Source organism: Procambarus clarkii, chromosome 13 (assembly GCF_040958095.1).
Source record: "Procambarus clarkii isolate CNS0578487 chromosome 13, FALCON_Pclarkii_2.0, whole genome shotgun sequence".
In the NCBI taxonomy this organism is placed as follows: Eukaryota; Metazoa; Arthropoda; class Malacostraca; order Decapoda; family Cambaridae; genus Procambarus; species Procambarus clarkii.
Window position 1 is genome coordinate 23,482,790 of NC_091162.1, and position 19,866 is coordinate 23,502,655.

A 19,866-nucleotide genomic window follows, 5' to 3' on the forward strand; every position below is an offset into this window, starting at 1 on the left:
TTTACCATACCTGAGTACCTGGAATTTATCACTGTTAAACATCATGTTATTTTCTGATGCCCAGTCGAAAACTTTATTAATATCAGCTTGAAGTTTTTCAATGTCTTCAGCCGAGGTAATTTTCATACTGATTTTTGTGTCATCTGCAAAGGATGAAACGAAGCTGTGACTTGTATTTTTGTCTATATCTGATATGAGAATAAGGAAAAGCAGCAGTGAGGTACAGAGCTTTTAACTGCACTTGGACTAGATTTTATATGGTTGACCATTACTCGCTGAGTCCTGTTTGACAGAAAACTGAGTATCCAGCGTCCTATTTTACCGGTTATTCCCACTGACTTCATTTTATGTGCTATCACGCCATGGTCACATTTATCGAAAGCCTTTGTGAAGTCCGTGTATATCACATCAGCATTCTGTTTTTCTTCTAATGCCTCAGTGACTTTGTCGTAGTGCTCAAGTAGCTGTGAGAGGCACGATCTTCCCGCTCGAAATCCATGTTGGCCTGGGTTGTGAAGGTCATTGGTCTCCATGAAATTGGTGACCTGACTCCTAATCACTCTCTCAAATACTTTTATGATGTGCGATGTTAGTGCAACTGGTCTATAATTCTTTGCCAATGCTTTGCTCCCTCCCTTGTGTAGAGAGGCTATGTCTGCTACTTTAAGTGCATCTGGTATCTCCCCCCCGTGTCCAAGCTCTTCCTCCACACTATGCTAAGTGCCTGTGATATCGGCACTTTGCATTTCTTTATAAATATTGAATTCCATGAGTCTGGACCTGGGGCCGAGTGCATGGGCATGTTTTCAATTTCTCTTTTAAAATTTAGTGCGCTCGTGTTGATATCAGTTATATTTACAGGGGTTTGAATATCCCGCATAAAGAAATTGTCTGGATCTTCCACTTTCATGTTGTTTATTGGAGTGCTAAACATGTCCTCATACTGCTTTTTTAGGATTTCACTAATTTCTTTGTCATCCTCCGTGTATGAACCTTCACTTGTACAAATAGGTCCAATACTGGCAGTGGTTTTTGCTTTTGATTTCGCATATGAGAAGAAATATTTTGGATTTTTCTTTATTTCCTGAATTGCTTTCTGTTCTAACTGCCTTTCTTCAGTTTCATATGAGTGTTTCAATTTCCGCTCGATCTCTTCAATCTCCCTATTTAAATTATTCCTTCTTTGACGGGAAATTCGTGTCTGCATAAGCAGTTCCGTTATTTTTTTTCTGCGTTTATAGTGTCGTCTGCGTTCTCTTTCTACGTTAGATCTCTTTCTGGCTTTCCTCAAAGGAACATGTTTCAGACTTGATACGCTTCCGAAGTCAGTTTTTCTATTCCTTCTGTAGGACTTGTATTACTTAGAACAGTTTCCCATGGAATGTTTGTAAGTTCCCTGTTTATTATCTCCCAGTCTATCCTTTTATTATTAAAATTGAATTTACTGAATAGCCCCTCTCGCTTTATCAACGTTTTTAGGTCTATTCTGAGTATTGATGGTCGTTTGCACTTCAATGAGTTTGTGATCTGAGTATGTGGTATCTGATATCGTAATGTCTCTGATAATGTCTTCATTGTTCGTAAAGACCAGATCTAGAATATTTTCATTTCTCGTTGGCTCCGATATCTGCTGATTGAGTGAAAATTTGTCACAGAAAAAAAGTAGTTCTCTAATCTGTGGTTGGTTAGGTCCCGATAGATTTCCTGGTATAATATTACTGTTTGCTATTTTCCACCTGAGACTAGGCAAGTTGAAGTCACCTAGGAAGATAATATCAGGTATCGGGTTCTCCAAATTATCAAGGCTATTCTCTATTTTGTTTATCTGTTCTGCGAATTCCTCAGCCGTTGCATCTGGCGGTTTGTATATTAGAATAATCACTAAATTTATTTTCTCTATTTTTTAATCCCAGTACCTCTACCACCTCATTTGTAACGTTTAGGAGCTCCGAGCATACAAGGTCTTCCCTAATATACAGACCCACTCTTCCATGTGACCTAATTTTCCTATCACACCTGTATAGGTTATATCCTGGAATCCAGATCTCACTGTCCAACAATTCCCCTGCATGGGTTTCTGTGAAAGCTCCAAATACTGCATTTGACTCCGTGAGGAGCCATTTATGAATTGTACTTTGTTGTTTGTTCTTGTTTTCAGTCCTTGTATGTTGGCAAAGATGAATGAGGTTACTCTATTAGTGATAGTTTGAATGGGAGACTTTTTCAGGCAAGCCCATTATGCGTGGACATAATGAGTTTGTTCTGACCAGTACTGATTGTTGTAGGGCAGTTGCCTGTCGTAGTTGTAGTTCCCTTTCGGGGTGTAATTGTATCTGTAATTCTGGAATGCAAGTGGATCTGGCATCCAGTTCCATACACTCTCCATGCTGCTCCTTTTGAATTCTCTGTCGGTCTGGTATAACAAATTTATAGAGTTTCCTCCAAATTCATTATCCGGCTTGCCACTCTTTATGTAGCATTCCGTGCCTTTCACGTGAAAGTGTGGGCAGCTGACCTGGGAGACCCGAGCCCTGAAAAAGGGAATGAGGGGAACCGGATCAACACAAAGCGCATCCCCAGAACCGGTACGCAGGTAACGGCAAAAAAAAAGCGCAACCTGACAACACAGGACGCACCCCCGGTCGAACCAATCAAGCATCAATAACCCAAGGACCCCCCCCCCCCCCCCGGTAAGCAGCCGTCTCAACCGTCGCTAGAAGGACAGAGAAAGGCTGCAAACGTACAAACCTACCACCAGTACCAAAGAGCAGAAACCTGAACCGAAGGGGCTACCACAAACTGAGGAGAAGATAAGAGGGCACCCTGATCAAGGACCAGGATGGCTCAGGCGACGCATGAGCAGGCCGGAGGTGAAACAAAACACGAGAAAGCGAACGGAACTGGGCAGATGTGACGTCCACCCCGAACTCAAGCCTGCCAGCGCCACACAAAACGAGGCGACAGTAAGACACATCAAATAACTGTAGTCCTGAAAACCCAAGAAAGGACAAGACAACCCGATGCGAAAGAGAAGACGGACCTACGAAGAGCAAGAAAAAGGTGCATAGAAACACCAGGAACATCATACTGTCGCTGAGACAAAGCTCGTAGGTGGGACACCATCAACAAAGCCAACTGATCACCACAGAGATGGTGATACCCGCGTCAAAATACCAGACATGAAGAGCCGAGGAGAAGGCTGAACCAGTCCTGTGAACCAGTTATGTACAGGACTGGTCCGACCTGCCGAAAGAGGTGGAGCCGCGGGAAAACGCCCCGGGTTCGGACACCTATCAAGCATCGTCTGAAAATATAGCTGGGCCGGCCACCAAGAGACCATGAGAACTACTCTCTTGGGAATGAACTCCAACCGAGCCAGAACCTGAAGCAACAGCTGAACCGGGAGAAGATGAACAGGTACCCCCACCTCGACCAGTCCTGCTGAAAGGCATCCACCTGTGAACGCCTTGCTCGCGGGTAAGGGCCCCACATAGAATGGGCGACGACTAGACAACGCCAAGTCAAAGACAGTCCATGGCCAGGAGTCCATACGTCAGGCAGAGCCAACGAAACGAGTCGGCGACGACTAGCCAATCCATTAACAGAGGAATGAACCGAGACAGGCTGTCCGCCAGGACGTAGGACACACCCCGGACATGAACCTCAAGGTTAGCCAAACCCCGAGAATCCAGCAAACGAGCCACTCGAAGGGACCAACCCCAAAGGCAAACACCTAAGAAAAACCCTGTGGTTCCGGCAAAGAACAACCAGAGAACAGTTCGAATGGAGCTGAATGGTAGAGCACCGAGTGACCCGAACCCTCCAAAGTGCAAACCAGACAGCCACGAACTCCCGAACCAGTGCTGTGAGCCCGACGGATGGACAGACCCCACCATCCCCGGCCGACCTGGTGAGCACTGGTCACACATCGAGCGAAAGCTCGGGAAGGTGCCAAGACACGGAACCCCGAAAACCCCAAAGAGGAAGCTGGTGACAGCACCAACACAAGATCCCCAGAGGAACGAACCCACCGATTGCAAGAGAGGCGAAAGGAGAGTCTCCAAAGGAACCAAACAGACACTCCCGCACAACTGCTCAAGTAACCGCTGAGCAACCAGGGAGCCCTTCATGAACAGCCGAAGGCGGGATTACAGCCACAGCAACACTTCTGGAGGGAAGGACAAGGAGCGGCCCAAGAGCCCTAAACAAGACCCAGCCAGGTCCGAACCCAGGACGGAAACAGATGCAACAGGCCTCCAGATCACCAGGAAACCAAACCCGGCGATCTGGAAAGAACCACACACCTGGCTGAGCAGACAAGCAGACCGACTGGGAGCCCACACCAGCCAGTCGTCGAGGTAGGCCAGACACCGAATCCCAAGCAGACTCCGACAGGGCACCAAGATCCAGTAAAGATGTGTAAATACACCAAGTGACAATTACAAACTAGGGAAGGCAACAAAAACGGCAAGTCTGAAGCCCCACCACCAACTGTGCCAGTCCCGGAAAACTGGAGAAGAACGTGACAAGAATTGACCTGGACGTCCAGGGCCACCATCCAGGCACCCGGCCCCAACAGAAACCAGCATCGGAGACAACAGTCCTCCGATGAGGGCATAGAATCCAGGGCGCAGACTGAAGAAGACCAGAAGAACCACAGATTCGCCAGGCCTGTGTCTGCATAGAGCAGACGGGAACCCCAGAAGGATGGGGCGGATCGACCACGTTCAACGCACCCACTAAGATGACATGATGACGCGCAGGGGAAGAAACCCACCCCGCCAGCCCTGAAACCCCCAAAGGGGGAGAAGCTGTCCGCTGCCGCCACCAGAGGCTGGAAGACAACCTAAAGTGCCCACAAACTGCAGGACCATGCGAGAGTCAACAGAGGAAGCTGCTCCACCAGAACCCCATCAACAGCGAAGGGAACAGAGCCCCCCTTCTGAAAGAAAAACATACATACATATATACACATACATACATATATATATTATGTATATATACATATATATATCTACACATACACATAAATACACACACACAAGGTGTATTACACACAAGGTGTATATGCACATACACATGTGCACACACACACACACACACAGTGTACACATGTACATGTACATGTGTACACACACGTACACGTGAAAAGAAAATTACAAGCCGCCGACCAGTGGGCAGAGAACACCATGCTGGCCAGGCGAAGAAGGCACAAAACTGCATCAAAAGGCCCACCTCGACAACAAAACCCCAAAGTCCCAGCACAACCACAACACGTGCCAAGACCCAAAAAGATCAGTCTGCAAGCCAGGAAGACCCCGGAACCCCAGAAGGCAGAACCGGGTCATACACGAGGAAACAAAGCCCCCTGTTGTGTAAAAGCCTGGTTTGTGCCTCGGAGAGGCTACGGGATCCAGTAAGTTCAGTAGAACTTTGGTTTCAACCCTTTTACCCTGTCGTAGCTCAGTCGATTAAGGCAGTGTCTAGGATGCTCCCGGACGCAGGTTCGAATCCTCGTCATGGCCCTTGTGGATTTGTTCAAAGCCCCCTGAACCCACAAAGGGGGCCCAAGAGGAAGAAACCTCCGAAACAAAACCAAAGAACCCAAAGGAATTTGGAATCGAACCAGGAGGAGCCCAAACCACCACATTTGCCGGCAGGGATACACCACAGAAAGGCAAAGCACAGCCCCAGACAGAACCCCCAGGTAAATGGTCAAAACAGACCGAAAACCGAGGGACAAGGTGTGGGAGCAAGCATAACAGACAGACACTGAGCCCAAACCCAAGGGCCCAGGCCCAAAACCGACAAAATGGAAAACCTGGTGTAAAATCAACACTCAAACGTTCCCAGAGGAACAGAAAACAGGCAGAAAACACCAGAAAAGCAAAGAAACGACAACAGGAGAATAAAACGCCTGAAAAAGGTGAAAAAACTCACCCAAGATGCTCGCTCGCACACCCTGGCGCATGTAAACAAACCGCAACGCCGCCCTGGTGTCCACGCCGCCAGGGCGTGGCCACCAGGGCGTGGTCACCAGGGCGGATGCCGCCTGTACTCTGAACAGTAATAACATCAGGAGAGTACTGGAGAACAAGCAGAGAATCTCTCTTGCAAGACTCCGGGTCAAGGTGTCAGTGACCCAACAGGCAACATGACGGAGGTAAAAGTGGCGACTGTCACCCGGAGACAAGGGCACAGCAACCAACGATCCCATACAAGACGGGTTGGAACCCGGAAGACACATTCAATGGTCCACCGAGCCTTGACAGGGGTTTCCAGGGCCCGTAAGATAACAACTACGGAAAGCCCGGGCAAGGTGTTGCTAACCGGTTAAGAAACCCAAAAATAACAAGGGGGTAGAGGACAACACTGAAAACCAATGCGACGTGTACAATCACTGGGGCCTAGCAGAGGGCCACCAAACACTACCAGTGGAACTATAGCCACACTAGGCAGACCCCCACGAGGCAAATGAAAATAAAAACAAAAGAAAAACCCTGCAAAAGTACACCGTCTCCAGAGGCAACAAGAACCTGTCGCTGCTTAGGTGGCAGATCGCACAACACCTTGACACCCTAACCAGCACAATACCAGTCCCTACCCAGGGCCAAAGAAGGGCCCCAAGCCCCAGCTGGCCCCAAGGGCGAGGCAAATGCCGAGCAGCAAGAACCTCTACCGGAATGGTTCCCGAATGTCCCAGGAAAGATAACCCTGTCACGCTGGAGCAGTACTCACAGGGCGCTTAGGGAGGGAATCCCATAAGCAGCATGCAGCCCTGATACTGATGAGGAACACCTGGCCACCGTACAACACAACACACAGCAGTGAATGCCACACAAGGCAAACACCGCCTAGTAAACTGAGGCCAGGGAACCGTCTATCCCGGTTGACATTAGCTTACGAACTGATGCTAGGCAGCAGGCTCAGTGAGGTCCGGGGCTCCCCCTTCCTCCACTTTGGGCGGGGAGGGCTGCGCGGGATGATCGGTGCGGCAGTAAAGTGTGATGTTTGCTCGTTTCCTTGGGATTGTAGGGAGTCTCTACATTTCTGTTCGGTTTTTTGTTTTAGTTTTTTACCATGTAGGGTTTGTTTTGTTTGCCTACCTTTCTGGGTGCCTAACACCAGTCGATGGCAGATAAGGAAAACCCCAAACACAAGAGGGTTTTCCAGGGTCATTGCTCCCTGAAACCTCTCTGAAGTGGCCAGGTTCTGGCGCTGGTCCCTGGTAGGTCTGAACTCCTTAGCTAATGTCCCAGTCTAATATAACATACATTAGCCCGATAAGCTCCAGGGAGCCGTAGGGGCTCCCTACAGAAAAAGCTTCAGACAGTCATACTTAAGAGATTTTGGAAACTGAACATGCTAGAGAGGTGACAAGGAAATGAGGCGGTAATCAGAGACAATGTATCTGACTGGAGGAGTGTTACTGTACTAAGCGGAGCACCACAGGGTTCAGTTCTTGCACCAGTAATGTTCGTCATCTACATAAAGGATCTACCAGAAGGAATAGAGAATTATATGAACATGTTTGCAGTGCCTCATAGCAGCTGCAATGTTGTTGACCAGCTGGACAGTGGTTTGGATGTACCATGAGGTGACTCCACAGTCTAATCTTCCAAATAAACTGTCCATCTTCCAAATCTTCCAAATAAACAGAATCTCTCGCACTATGCACATACTTACCGCATGTTGGCCTGGAAAGAAGAGGCCTGTATACTTTGGCCCTTGCACCTGGAGTCAGACTGGCATTCTGAGCATGATGAAACTTATTCACGTCAGCCTCAGTGTGTGTTGATGGTAAAATACACTCGCCCGATGTATTTTCGTCTTTTGCTTTACTTGACTTTGCATGCCGACTTTCCAAATCCCAAAGCATTCTTCTAATCATTGTTGACCTGGAATAATCAAAATCATTGTTGGTTAAGTCCAAACAAAATATATTATTGTGTGTTAATCACAATATAACATGCAACCCAGTAGTCTTTTATTGCTTGAATTCCTTTGTATTCCATATGTTCATAATAATTTACAATTTTTCTTTTACTGCAGAAGCAGGATAAACATTTGATTATCCTGCTTCTGCAGTAAAAGAAAAATTGTAAATTACAGTATTATAAACACATATCTTCGTACATTTGCTACTGGAGAAATATCAGTGCATTTATTATCACTTTACCGTACTGAGTGTTGCATCCACAGTGCTTGCAATTGAATAATCACACAGTGCAGATTTTCATTATCCCATTGCCAGTCCACTCCCTCAAAATTTGTTCCATATAGGTTTAAAGGCAGATCACTAGCAAGACAATACTGTGGCTTCCTGCAAGAATAAAATATGAATGATACCACAACATAGACAAAGATGAATGACTAGCAATAAATGCAATCCTAAAAAAAATCTCTCGTGGGCTTAACAGCACTATGTCCATTTTCTGAACTTTTCCTTTAAATCTCACTCTAGGCTACTGAAATATAAATTAAATGACAAATCAACGTATCTGCCACTATGAGTGAAAGTCTGTGAAAACCAGTTCTTATGAAAACAACCTATGCAAAATAAAGTACAGTGGAACCTCTATTAACGAGTTTAATCCGTTCTGGCACCGAGCTCGTTACCTGGAAAACTCGTCTTTGGAAACAAATTTCCCCATTTAAAATAAAGGAAATAAATTTAATCCGTTCCACTCCCAAAAACATCCATACTTGTATGACTTTTTTTTATGTAAATATAATATTGCACATGTAAATATAAATGTTTTGTTGTAGTGTTTTAATATTTACTTTACCTTATGAAGAGTAGTTGCTGGCTTGAGGGAGACGATGGGGAGGTGGGAAGGATGAGAGGGGTTATGGTGTGGAAGGAGAATCCACTTCTGAGTCAGGCGGACTCTCTCTTCTTGGGAATTTCACCCAAATTTCATTTCAAATGTCACACAAGGATGCGTTAGACCAGCACCAAATAAAAAACTACGTTGATTACACTCGTTGTGTCAACAACTTCGTCTTACCACGAAGATACAATACAATGCCGTTTTCTCATATAGGCAATGTGGTTATTAAAGAAAACGGAAATTTCATGGCAAACATGTATACAATCCCCAAGTCGATCTGATAAGAATTGGATTTTATAGAAATATTTGCTCAAATGACGCTTGAGCGTGGTGTTTGGGTACATTCAAGAGAAAAAAAGTGTGTTACGTTCAAGCGACATATCCCTGCGAAAGTGATAACACTTTCATAAAGTGTTATCACAAAGTGATAAATTAATTAAACATTTTCACACACCGGGTTGTCACTGCTTTATCAGGGCAGCTTTTCCAAGAATGCGTTCACCTTTTCAAACATTCCAAACACTTCCCTGATCTCAATGGAAGAGGCAGCATCCTCCCTTACCTCCTCATTCCCTTACTAATGGTGTAAATTGTTGATGAGGACCTGCCATACTTCCTTGTGAGATCAATCACACAGACACCACACTCATGCTTTGCTATAATTTCCTTCTTTAAATCCACAGTAATTGTGTCTTTCTTCCTCTTGACAACACTATCTTTAGCAAGCAGCAGCTTTGGAGACATCGTGTGTTACAAATTGTAGTCGCAAAACCACTAAAAACCCAAAGAAAAGCTCAAATAAATCCAGAGGGATGCTTGTCGTGTGAGATACAACAACAACACTGGCGTCGGAGGCGTCCGAGAATTTGCGAGAACCCGCGAGACGCTAGGAAGCGCCATGTGGTTTCACTCGTTAATAGAGGCGAGCTCGTCAATAGAGACAAATTTGCTGCAAGTGGCTTGCTCGTTACTGGAAAAACTCGTTAATAGAGCCACTCGTTAATAGAGCCACTCGTTAATAGAGGTTCCACTGTAATACTGTTTGGGGATATTGACCAACATGCTTGGATGTTGTGAACCATTACATTTTAGGGCGTGACATGAGTGGGGACAGTTCTCTTACAGCCTGCCTAAGTATGGTGACCTATTGCTTTCTGGGGAAGCCCCTTAGTGACTCCTTATATATATTATCATAGTGCAATATATATACTGCATTATCACTGACAATGCAGTTCAATTCTTTGAACATTAATACTAACTTGAAGTTATTTTAGTCTTGCTTCTTACCTGAATACTTCATGTTAATGTGGTTAATGATTAACATCTCATTAAGTATAAATCTAAAATTTAAGAGAATAAAACATCAACTGCCTTTGCTATATAGTTGATGGTATATGGGTGCTCCTGGTCAGTTTAACCCTTTAACTGTGCAACACGCCTGCAGGCCCACGTCTGGGGTGCGCTATGCACCTCCGGGTATTTGTATTTTTCATGTTCCATTCAAAACTCCGGTGCCTACATGGGGTTCACATCAGCTTCCTCAGGGCTCTTGTAAACAGACGCCATCTTTAAAAAAAATCGTGGTCCACATTCCCGGGTGTGAGAACCTCAGAAGTGAGTGAGCAACCAAGGCTGGTGCTCGCAGCATGAGCGCACAGCACTGCTGTTCAGCGTGTGACCACAGCATCACCTAATAATGTCAAAATATATATATAATCTGTATTATTTAGCCATGAAAGTATTATAGAAGAGCCTGAGTGTGATAATGACTGGGTACACTGTTCGAAAATCAGTGATTCAATGATGTTCACAGCGCTAGCCACAGCACCACAGCATTATTTCGTCCATCTAGGAATCTTCAAACGACTTTTTAGGTTCCTTTTCAAAATAAACTTGTGGTCAATTATTCATTTACAGGAATTAGTGACCAGGATTGTGGTTATAATTAGCGTTGTGAGTAGTATTGTGGAAGGAGGAATTTTGGTGAGGTGATATAGTGTGTGACAGTGTATAGTCTGTAAATAGATTGCATATATACATAAATTAGCATGATACATGGTAAATATGTGCAAAATACGTGTACACAAGTGTCATAAACGTAACACAGTGTCCTCGAACAGTACGGATGTATTACTGCCATAATATAGTGTACATGTTCATTATACATAGGATTAGCACGTAAAAAAAATAAAATGTATTTGGAACTGTGCACAAAAAATGAACAAAAATATATCCGCGGCAACTCGCACGCCCCGCCCCGGGCACCCTACTGGCCCTGAGAGCGTACGTCAGGGGCGAACGGGGAATGATTGTCACGCTCCAACTTACGGACCCCATAGCAGCCAAAGTAAGTACAACTTCGAATTTTTTTTGACATACCCATACTGAGGGAAGGGTTTTTGACACTTAAAAAAAAAACCAGCGTTGAATGTAATGAAACGCCATTTTCTGGGTGAGACCCGGAGGCTCCCCGGAGCTTTACCAGGCTGATATGCTAATGTCAGACTTTGGCATCAGTCATGTGTATGGAGTTCTAGGGCCTACCAGGGGTACCACGGCCAGAACCTGGCCCCCTCAGAGAGGCAAGGGGAGCAATGGCCTATAGAAACCCCCGTGTGGTTGGAAGCATTCTATATCTGCCATCGACCGGGTCAAGCATCCAGAAAGGTAAGCATTCCAAAACAAACCCCTATTCTGGTTAAAATTGCTACCTAAAGCCGAACTAGTGGATAGAACTCCCCAACAGAAAACAAGCAAACTAGTATGATGTCACACGTCACCGCGCCGCTGTCTGCGCAGTTCCCCCCTCCCCGGGAGGGGGAAGAGGGAGCCCCAGACCTTCCACTGCCGGCTATCCACCCATCAGTTCTGAGGCTGGATGTCAAAACACGCAAAAACTGCCGACCGGAGGGAGGGAGGGTTGCCGGGGAGCCTCCGGGACTCCCCGGAGCTAACTACCCACAGAGGAAGGTCAAAGGGACGGAACCGGGAGGCGGACAACACACCCCCCCCCCCCCCACGGAAGCGAGACAACCGGCAGCAAAACGCCAACCCAAGGCGCCACAGCCCTGAAAAGTCCCGGGAACAACACGAGAACGAGCAGCAAGGCCCCCGTACGAACACCAAAGATCCACGTCCCGAATGACCACAAGAACACGTCGCTCAGACGGCAGCGAGAGCAGCGAAGCCACGAACGCCACGGGCATGAGGGAAGAACACAGGCAACTGAGCCACAAGAACACGGCTGACAACCCGGGACACCATCACCCACGAACCGGGAAGAACAGAACTGGATCAACGCAAAACGCGCCCCGGACACAGATGCCGTGGCACACAAACAACAGCGGAGGGCCGCCACCAAACACAAAAACACGACACACCCCTAGCCCGACCAACCAAGCATCAACAAAACATGGACCCCTCCAGAACGCAGCAGCCCCACCCCGCGGCAGAAAAGATGGAGACTGCTGCCACCGAACAACCAAAACGCTAAAACCGAAGGAGCAAGAAAACTCAGCGACCCGACCCCCAGAGGCAAATGCCAAAAGGAAAAAAAAGAGCCGAAGAAAAAACAAACCGGAACCGAAGAAGCCCTACCAACCGAGGAGAAGACAGAGCATGCTGACCAGAGACCAAGACGGTGCAAGCAGCGCACGAACAGGCCGGAGGTGAAACAATGCACAAGACAGCTTGCTAACGGTGCAAAAGCAACACCAAGACCGAAAGCAAGCCAAAGCGGCTCCGCCAATGCCGCACGAAAGAGGTGACAGTATGCGGCAAGATGACGGTCCCCAACCCCCACTTGCAAGTCAATCATCAGGGAAGGAAACCTTAATATTAAATCAGAGTGAAATAATAAACTAGGGCCTAGGCAATGTTGGCAACACAAAACACACTCTTAAATCAGAACAAGAAACAGTAACAAACCAGCAATGCCACTTAAATGAAGCATGAAGCAGTAGGACAGCCCTAGGGAAAAGTATGGATACCTTAACAGTATCAATGGCCGTGGACGACGCTCACGTCCACATTTTTTCTCTCGAGTCCTAGCAGTGGACAGTGCTCGCGTCCAATACAAAAATATTTGCATAAAATTCATTTTTTACCCGATCGACTTTGGGATAGCTTCAAAATAAGCACCCTAAAAGTGCGCACAATTTGATATCAAAGTGAAAAATGTAACACAAAACCTGATGTCAGAACACTTAAAAGATTATAAATACGTTTTTGGTCAAAATTTTAAAATATATGTTAAAATTCTATTTATTGTCCTATTATTTTGGGATTAGTTTTAAAATGCGTGCCTTTACATTGCGAACAATTTGATACCAAAATGAAAGATGTAACACAAAAATTTATGTCAGAACACTGGAAAGATATAAATATTTTTGTGATGATGAGCATACAAAATTAAAATATTTGTTAAAATTCCAGTTATTGCTCTATTATTATGACACTAGTTTTAAAATACGTGCCTTTCTATTGCAAACAATTTGATACCAAAATGAAAGACTTAACATGAAAATTGATGTTATCAAACTAAACGAGTATACACATTAGGTTGCAGTGTGCCAATTGGTGCTCATTTATGGGTAACTTTAGGCTTTCCTGCAGGGAATCATGCCGGGCTTTTGTACATTATATGCATATACACCTGCAGGGAATTTAATTGTGAACACAATGATACCAAAATGAAGGACATAGCACGAGAATTAACCCTTAAATGGCGCATAGCTATATGCCATTTGACACCCACAGGCGCATACCAAAAAAAAAAAAAAAAATAAAAAATAATTTTTTCTTCCTAACCTGTTAATTTGTGTTCACTGATCACGGGAAAAATAAAAAAATCCTAAGTGGCATATATTGCCCACTATAGGGCGGGAAGTGTGGCAAAAATCAGGTGCTGACTGAGCGTGCGTCCCAGGCGATCTGTTGATCGCCAGCTGTCAGGCCAGAGTTTCCACAAAGAGATAATTACCTAATTATTTCAATGTCTCTGATTGATTTTTCGTAGTTTTTTTGCTGTAATATTATTCAATAGTGTGTAGTGTGATATATTTATATAATAAAATGAGTGAATCATCGCTGTACTAAAAAATATGGTGTGCATATTGTTGATTCAATTATGTTCATCAAACAGTGAACAAATACTTTGTTCACTGTTCAATATAGTGTTATTACACTATATACACAGGTTATATATAAGTATCTGCATGTTTTGGTCACCATGACAAACCACTAAGTTGGTATACTGAGTGGCAGTGGCAGTGGCAGGCAGTGACTGGCTGCCACTGGCTGCCACTCCCTCCCTCACCTCACCTGACTTGCCACCATTCTCCACCCACCATACTGTTTTTGCTTTTATATACAGACGTTATATATAAGTATTTACATGTTTTGTTCACCATAACTGTACATCTAAGTTTGTATGGTGAGTAAAGGCACAGAGACGTAGCTACTCACACAGTCAGCTGGTGGCGGCCGCCCTCAAGGCCAGATGCATTAATATTTCTCCTACAACAATACTGTTTGTGGTGTTATTATGCTATATACACACATTATATATAAATATCTACTTGTTTTATTCACCATACTTGTACAAGTAAACTGGTATGGTGCCCAAAGACCATCGTGGTCATCAGTAAACAACATGATAAGTCCTGCAGACGACGCTCCACCCTCACCAAAATGGCGGCTCCCAACCTCCTACTCTCGCTGTTATCTCACACTATACACACGTTATATATAAGTATCTACATTTGTGTTCACCATAGCGAACCACTAAGCTGGTATGGTGAGTGCAGTCAATAAAAGGTGGCCACATACACTCAAAAGACAACGCCGCCATCCTCCCTCCCACAGCATTACTCCTCCCTCCGTGGAGCACAGCGCTAAATATCACCACAATCCTGCTATTATCAGAACCCTGGTCAGTTTTATCACAGTCAGGGGTCTTCTGTAATAATATCATCGCTACATAATAGCATGAACAAGTATATTATGGCATTTTTAGGCGATGCTGAGGTCACAAGTTGAACAGCAGTGCTGTGAGCTCATGCTGCGTGCATCAGGCTTGGTAGCTGATTCAATACTGAGGCCAATAACACCCGGGAGTTTGGCCCACGATTTTTTAAAAAAATGGCGTCTGTTTACAAGATCCCTGATGAAGGTGTGGTGAACCCCGTCTATCCGCGGGCCGTTTAAATCTTGCGTAGTACTCCAAAGCATCACATGATGCGATGCGCAATTTACTGCAAGTCGGTCAAAGCATCATATGATGCGATGCGCAATTGAAGGGTTAAGGTGAGAAAATTGAAACGAGTAAACACATTTTACTGATTTTGTGCGCTCAAGGGTAACTTTTGCAGACTTTAGGCTTTGCTGTTGGGAGTCATGCCTGGCTTTTGGACATTATATGCATATACATTCTGTAGGGAATTCTATTGTGAACACAATGATACCGAAACGAACAACAGCACGAGAATTAAAGTGAGAAAACTGAAACGAGTATACAGATTTCAGTGTCCCCGCGCGCTTGCCCGCACGCTCGCCCACACGCTGGGGACATGACTTCTAAGTGCTCAAGTCTATGCCCAGCGCGTGATAGTGTTAAAGGAGACTAGAAGAGTTGGGATGTGTGGGGGATACCCTTAACCACTGTGCTGCTCGCCCTCCAAACAGAAATGTAAAAATAAACTCAAAATTGTACTTACTTTGACCGCAATGGAGTCCGGAAAATGTCACATGACAACACGATTTGCTGGTCGCATGTGGCGTAGACTCCCAGGGGCAGTCGCACGCCAGGTTCAAGATGCACGAGTTGCCACAAATAAATTTTTGTTCATTTTTGCGCACAGCTCCAAATGCATTTGTTTTGTTTTTCTTGCCAATCTTATGTATAATGAACACGTACACAATATTATGGCAGTAGAACATCAGTACTGTCCGAAGACACTGTGTTACGTGCATCACAAATGTATTTACATATCTTGCACATATTTCTAATGTTTCATGCTCATTTATGTATACTGTATTTACAAAATATTTACACACTGTACAGTATCCCACACTATATACACACACACCATCAACACACTCAGAACTCCGCGAGTGTGAGAGATGCTGCAAAACAGGTGACGGGGCATAGTGGAACTTTGCACTCAACGCACCAGGTGCTGATGCATCTTCACTTTTGTTCTCTACGAGTAGTGTTCTTGCATACAATACAGGCATGTTTACCCTTTTCCCATGATGGCATATATCATATACCTGGCATATATTCGAGCATGTGGACACCGAACATCTCGTTACCCCTCAGCCTGTCTGGAACTGCGTGTGTGGCATTGTTGCTGGCACCTCGCGCGGTGCAACAGAGCCCTCCTTGCCATACTTTACGAGCAGTTGTGACACAACAGCAACACTGAGTGTTCGTATTGGGGGTCTCTTGCCTGATTTTACTAGATACATGTTGAAACAGTTGAGCACTGCAACATCAATGAGGTGGGAAAAGAACCTTTTCGTCCACTTCACAGACTTACAAACGCACTCGACAGCACCGAGCATCGTGTCACATTTATCTACTAGGCGCATGTTCACGTTGTAGTCTATGACACAATCAGGTTTATATATTGGGAAGCGCGCACTTGATGCACTTTCAAACTGCACTTTGAAAATGCGCTTTGCCACTGTCCAACATGACACTGGTGTGAATTGTTGTCAACATATTCACCTTGCAACTGTCCCTCCACCTCAGTGTCTCCCTCACTCGTATCAGACCTCTGTGTAAGGTCTTTCTTTGGATCATAGTCTAAGTCATCATCCATAGCACCATCATCATAAATTTTTTTGCATATTTCCTCCTCAGAGAGTCGTTTTCCATGACCGCAGCTGACTGTGCAGCAGGAGCTCGTAGACAATGCATCAGACATGGTTGCTTCTTTGAAACTGAGGCTCCCCACAGTCCTAGGGCATGCTGGGATTTTTTATCAAAATAGCAGATGCTCACTGGGACCTATAGGCATCCATTTTGTACCCGCATCACCACATGCCAGTTTTGAATGGTACGCTAAAAATATAAGATCCCGGAGGCGCGTTGCGCACCCCCCGTCGAGCGCCTGCAGGCTTGTTGCGCAGTTCAGTGGTTAAGTGACCTGGGCTGCCACCTGGTGATGAGCAGGTGCCAATAAAGTGTGTTTACATTGCAGTAATAATTATTTGTCTTGTTACCTTCAGATATCTGCTTTTCATAATGCTTATTTCTTTATTTATGCTTTCTGGTGGGCTATCTTCTCAGTTTTGAGGTAGATTTCTAATCCCCCATCTGTCAATGAAACCAGATTCTGGTCTGACCTTCTGAAAGGCAAGAGTGGGTCTCAAAAGGCCTTGTTTGACCAGTACAGTACTTCCCTGTGGGAAGCTACTGAGAACTCCCCACCCAGAAAATGATTCTATTATAACAGGCTTCTATCAGTTACCTTTCGTGTTTCAATATGTTTTGGGACTATATTCAAAGACTTTTAGGCATTTTTGCACCTTTGATCTGTGTACTAGTACTGGCACTGAGAGGTTTTCAATGGCACCAATGTCTAGACAGTGATTACTGTCAGAATAAAAACAACAGTATTGACCAGCAATATAATTCCACAGGCAGTTACCATCATTCTATTATTGTTATTTTATGTAATTAGAACAAAGAGACATAAGGTAGGGTTGTTAATTTCTATGTGAATATTTATGTCTAATGATATAACAAATGAAAAAAATCATTGCCTGACATACTTGGTACTTGTTTATAGTTAACAGTAAGTCTTAGTGAAAGATTACACACATACAAAACCTTCATTGCACATATTCAATCTACAGCAATCTATCTAGTCCTTAGGACTAAATATTAATGGCTTAAACCATAAAACCACAACATCATTCTCTAGATTTTAAAGATAGAATTAATTTCTGATACTGAGATAATGACTTAAAAGACAACATTTACCTTGGATACTTTTCAACATCTAACAATTGTGTTGTAACATCAGGTTTCTCCTTGCCTTCACCAACAAGAAAGAGGACAGCCATAATTGCTCGCACTTGATGCCAAAGAAAAGCTTGCCCCTCAATTGTAGCTACACACATGTCATATCCATCATTACCAGGTTCTATTTTACACATGCTACCTGTTTCTCCACACTGCTCGCATGTATTACTTGCTGCCTTCCTCACATCTGCTTCTTCTTCAACATACAGACTTGGAAAACCTGATCTTGTGGTAATATTATTTTGATTATACTGTACTTCTGTAGTATGGCTTTCAGCATGCAAAGTAGGATTTTGTATTCTCTGTACATCACAGCTCACTGGAGAAATGCCCAATGAAAGGATACGACGACAAAAATTTACGACTCCGTTTCCCACATCCATTTTGCAGAAATTTCTGAAGTCATGGTATCCCACCAAGTTCTGAGCAGCCTCATTCATTGCCTGAGAAAGAGCAGTGTATTATAAGGCATATATATTTTTATTATGTTTTATGTTGAAAATATATTAATTACACAGATATAAAAAATAAAATAAAACTACTATACATACATAAATTTATTACTAACAATAGAATACTTTATATGCATTTTGTGCCATTTAGCAAGCGGGTATAGGCACTTTCCATAAATATTCTGAACCAAGGCCTTCATAGTGACTCGCAAAAGCAAAACATAAAATGTTAATTTATGGACAAGTTAGAGCTACACATATTTAATATATATACAGTAATGTACACAAAAAAAAAGGAATTTGTACACAAATAATTAAATACAGTAGCCCTTCCAAAATCTAGTGTGGAATGTAATGAAATACCTCTTTCTGGTGGGCCTCTCGGTGGCTCCCTGGAAACTAGCTGCCTGCGTAACTCAACACATTCACTTCCTACCAGGCCCTTGTGAGTTATAAAAGTCTACTGCAGATCAGAACCAGAACCTGGTCAACTCATTAGAGGCACAGAGAGACTGGGTATATTAGAACAACCCACCCCAAGAGGAATGCCACAAGAAAGGTAAAGTACTCTAAGACAAACAACTGCAAGGAAAATATTAGGAATCCTGACAATTAGGAACACAATAGTTAGGTGAACAAATCCACAAGGGCAGTGATGAGGGTTCGAACCTACGTCTGAGAGGATCCCAGATGCGCCTTAACCCTTAGATCACGCAATACATACTGTGATGATTTGAGTAACGAAACCATCATATGATGCTTTGGAGTACTACGCAAGATTTAAACGGCCCGCGGATACACGGGCTTCACCAGACCTTCATCAGCGCTCTTGTAAACAGATGCCATTTTTAAAAAAATCGTGGGCCAAATTCCTGGATGTTAGAGGCCTCAGTATTGAGTGAGCTACTAAGCCTGACACACGCAGCATGAGCTCACAGCACTGCTGTTCAGCTTGTGACCACAGCATCGCCTAAAAATGCCATAATATACTTGTTCATGCTATTATGTAGCGATGATATTATTACAGAAGACCCCTGACTGTGATAAAACTGACCAGGGTTCTGATAATAGCAGGATTGTGGTGATATTTAGCGCTGTGCTCCACGGAGGGAGGAGTAATGCTGTGGGAGGGGAGGTTAGTGGCGTTGTCTTCTGACTGTGTGTGCTTGATACCCTCCAGTAGTTTTCCGTGTGTATATTATATGTTATCTCTCTCGTCTCCTTTCTAGAGAGTACATTTGGAGAGCTTTGAGACGATCCCAATAATTTAGGTGTTTTATCTCATCTATGCGTGCCGTATATGTTCTCTGTATTCCCTCTATTTCAGCAATCTCTCCTGCTCTGAAGGGGGAAGTGAGTACTGAGCAATACTCAAGACGAGACAACACAAGTGACTTGAAGAGTACAACCATTGTGATGGGATCCCTGGATTTGAAAGTTCTCGTAATCCATCCGATCATTTTTCTGGCTGACGCGATATTTGCTTGGTTATGCTCCCTAAACGTTAGATCATCGGACATCATTATTCCCAAATCCTTGACATGCT

The 19,866-nt window shown here is 44.3% G+C and overlaps 1 protein-coding gene across 5 annotated transcripts in view; it reads right to left on the reverse strand.

Annotated features, from left to right (window-relative positions):
• Positions 1 to 19,866, reverse strand: part of LOC123757259 (tRNA pseudouridine(38/39) synthase) — a 143,517-nt gene that overhangs the window by 11,923 nt on the left and 111,728 nt on the right. For all 5 annotated transcript variants that reach the window (XM_045740783.2, XM_069323795.1, XM_069323796.1 and 2 more), the window contains exons 7-9: positions 17,827 to 18,311; positions 8,180 to 8,323; positions 7,687 to 7,898 (exon numbers count right to left, since the gene is read on the reverse strand). In XM_045740783.2, the coding sequence (XP_045596739.2) occupies positions 7,687 to 7,898; positions 8,180 to 8,323; positions 17,827 to 18,311 (841 nt within the window). The remainder of the gene's footprint in view (positions 1 to 7,686; positions 7,899 to 8,179; positions 8,324 to 17,826; positions 18,312 to 19,866) is intronic.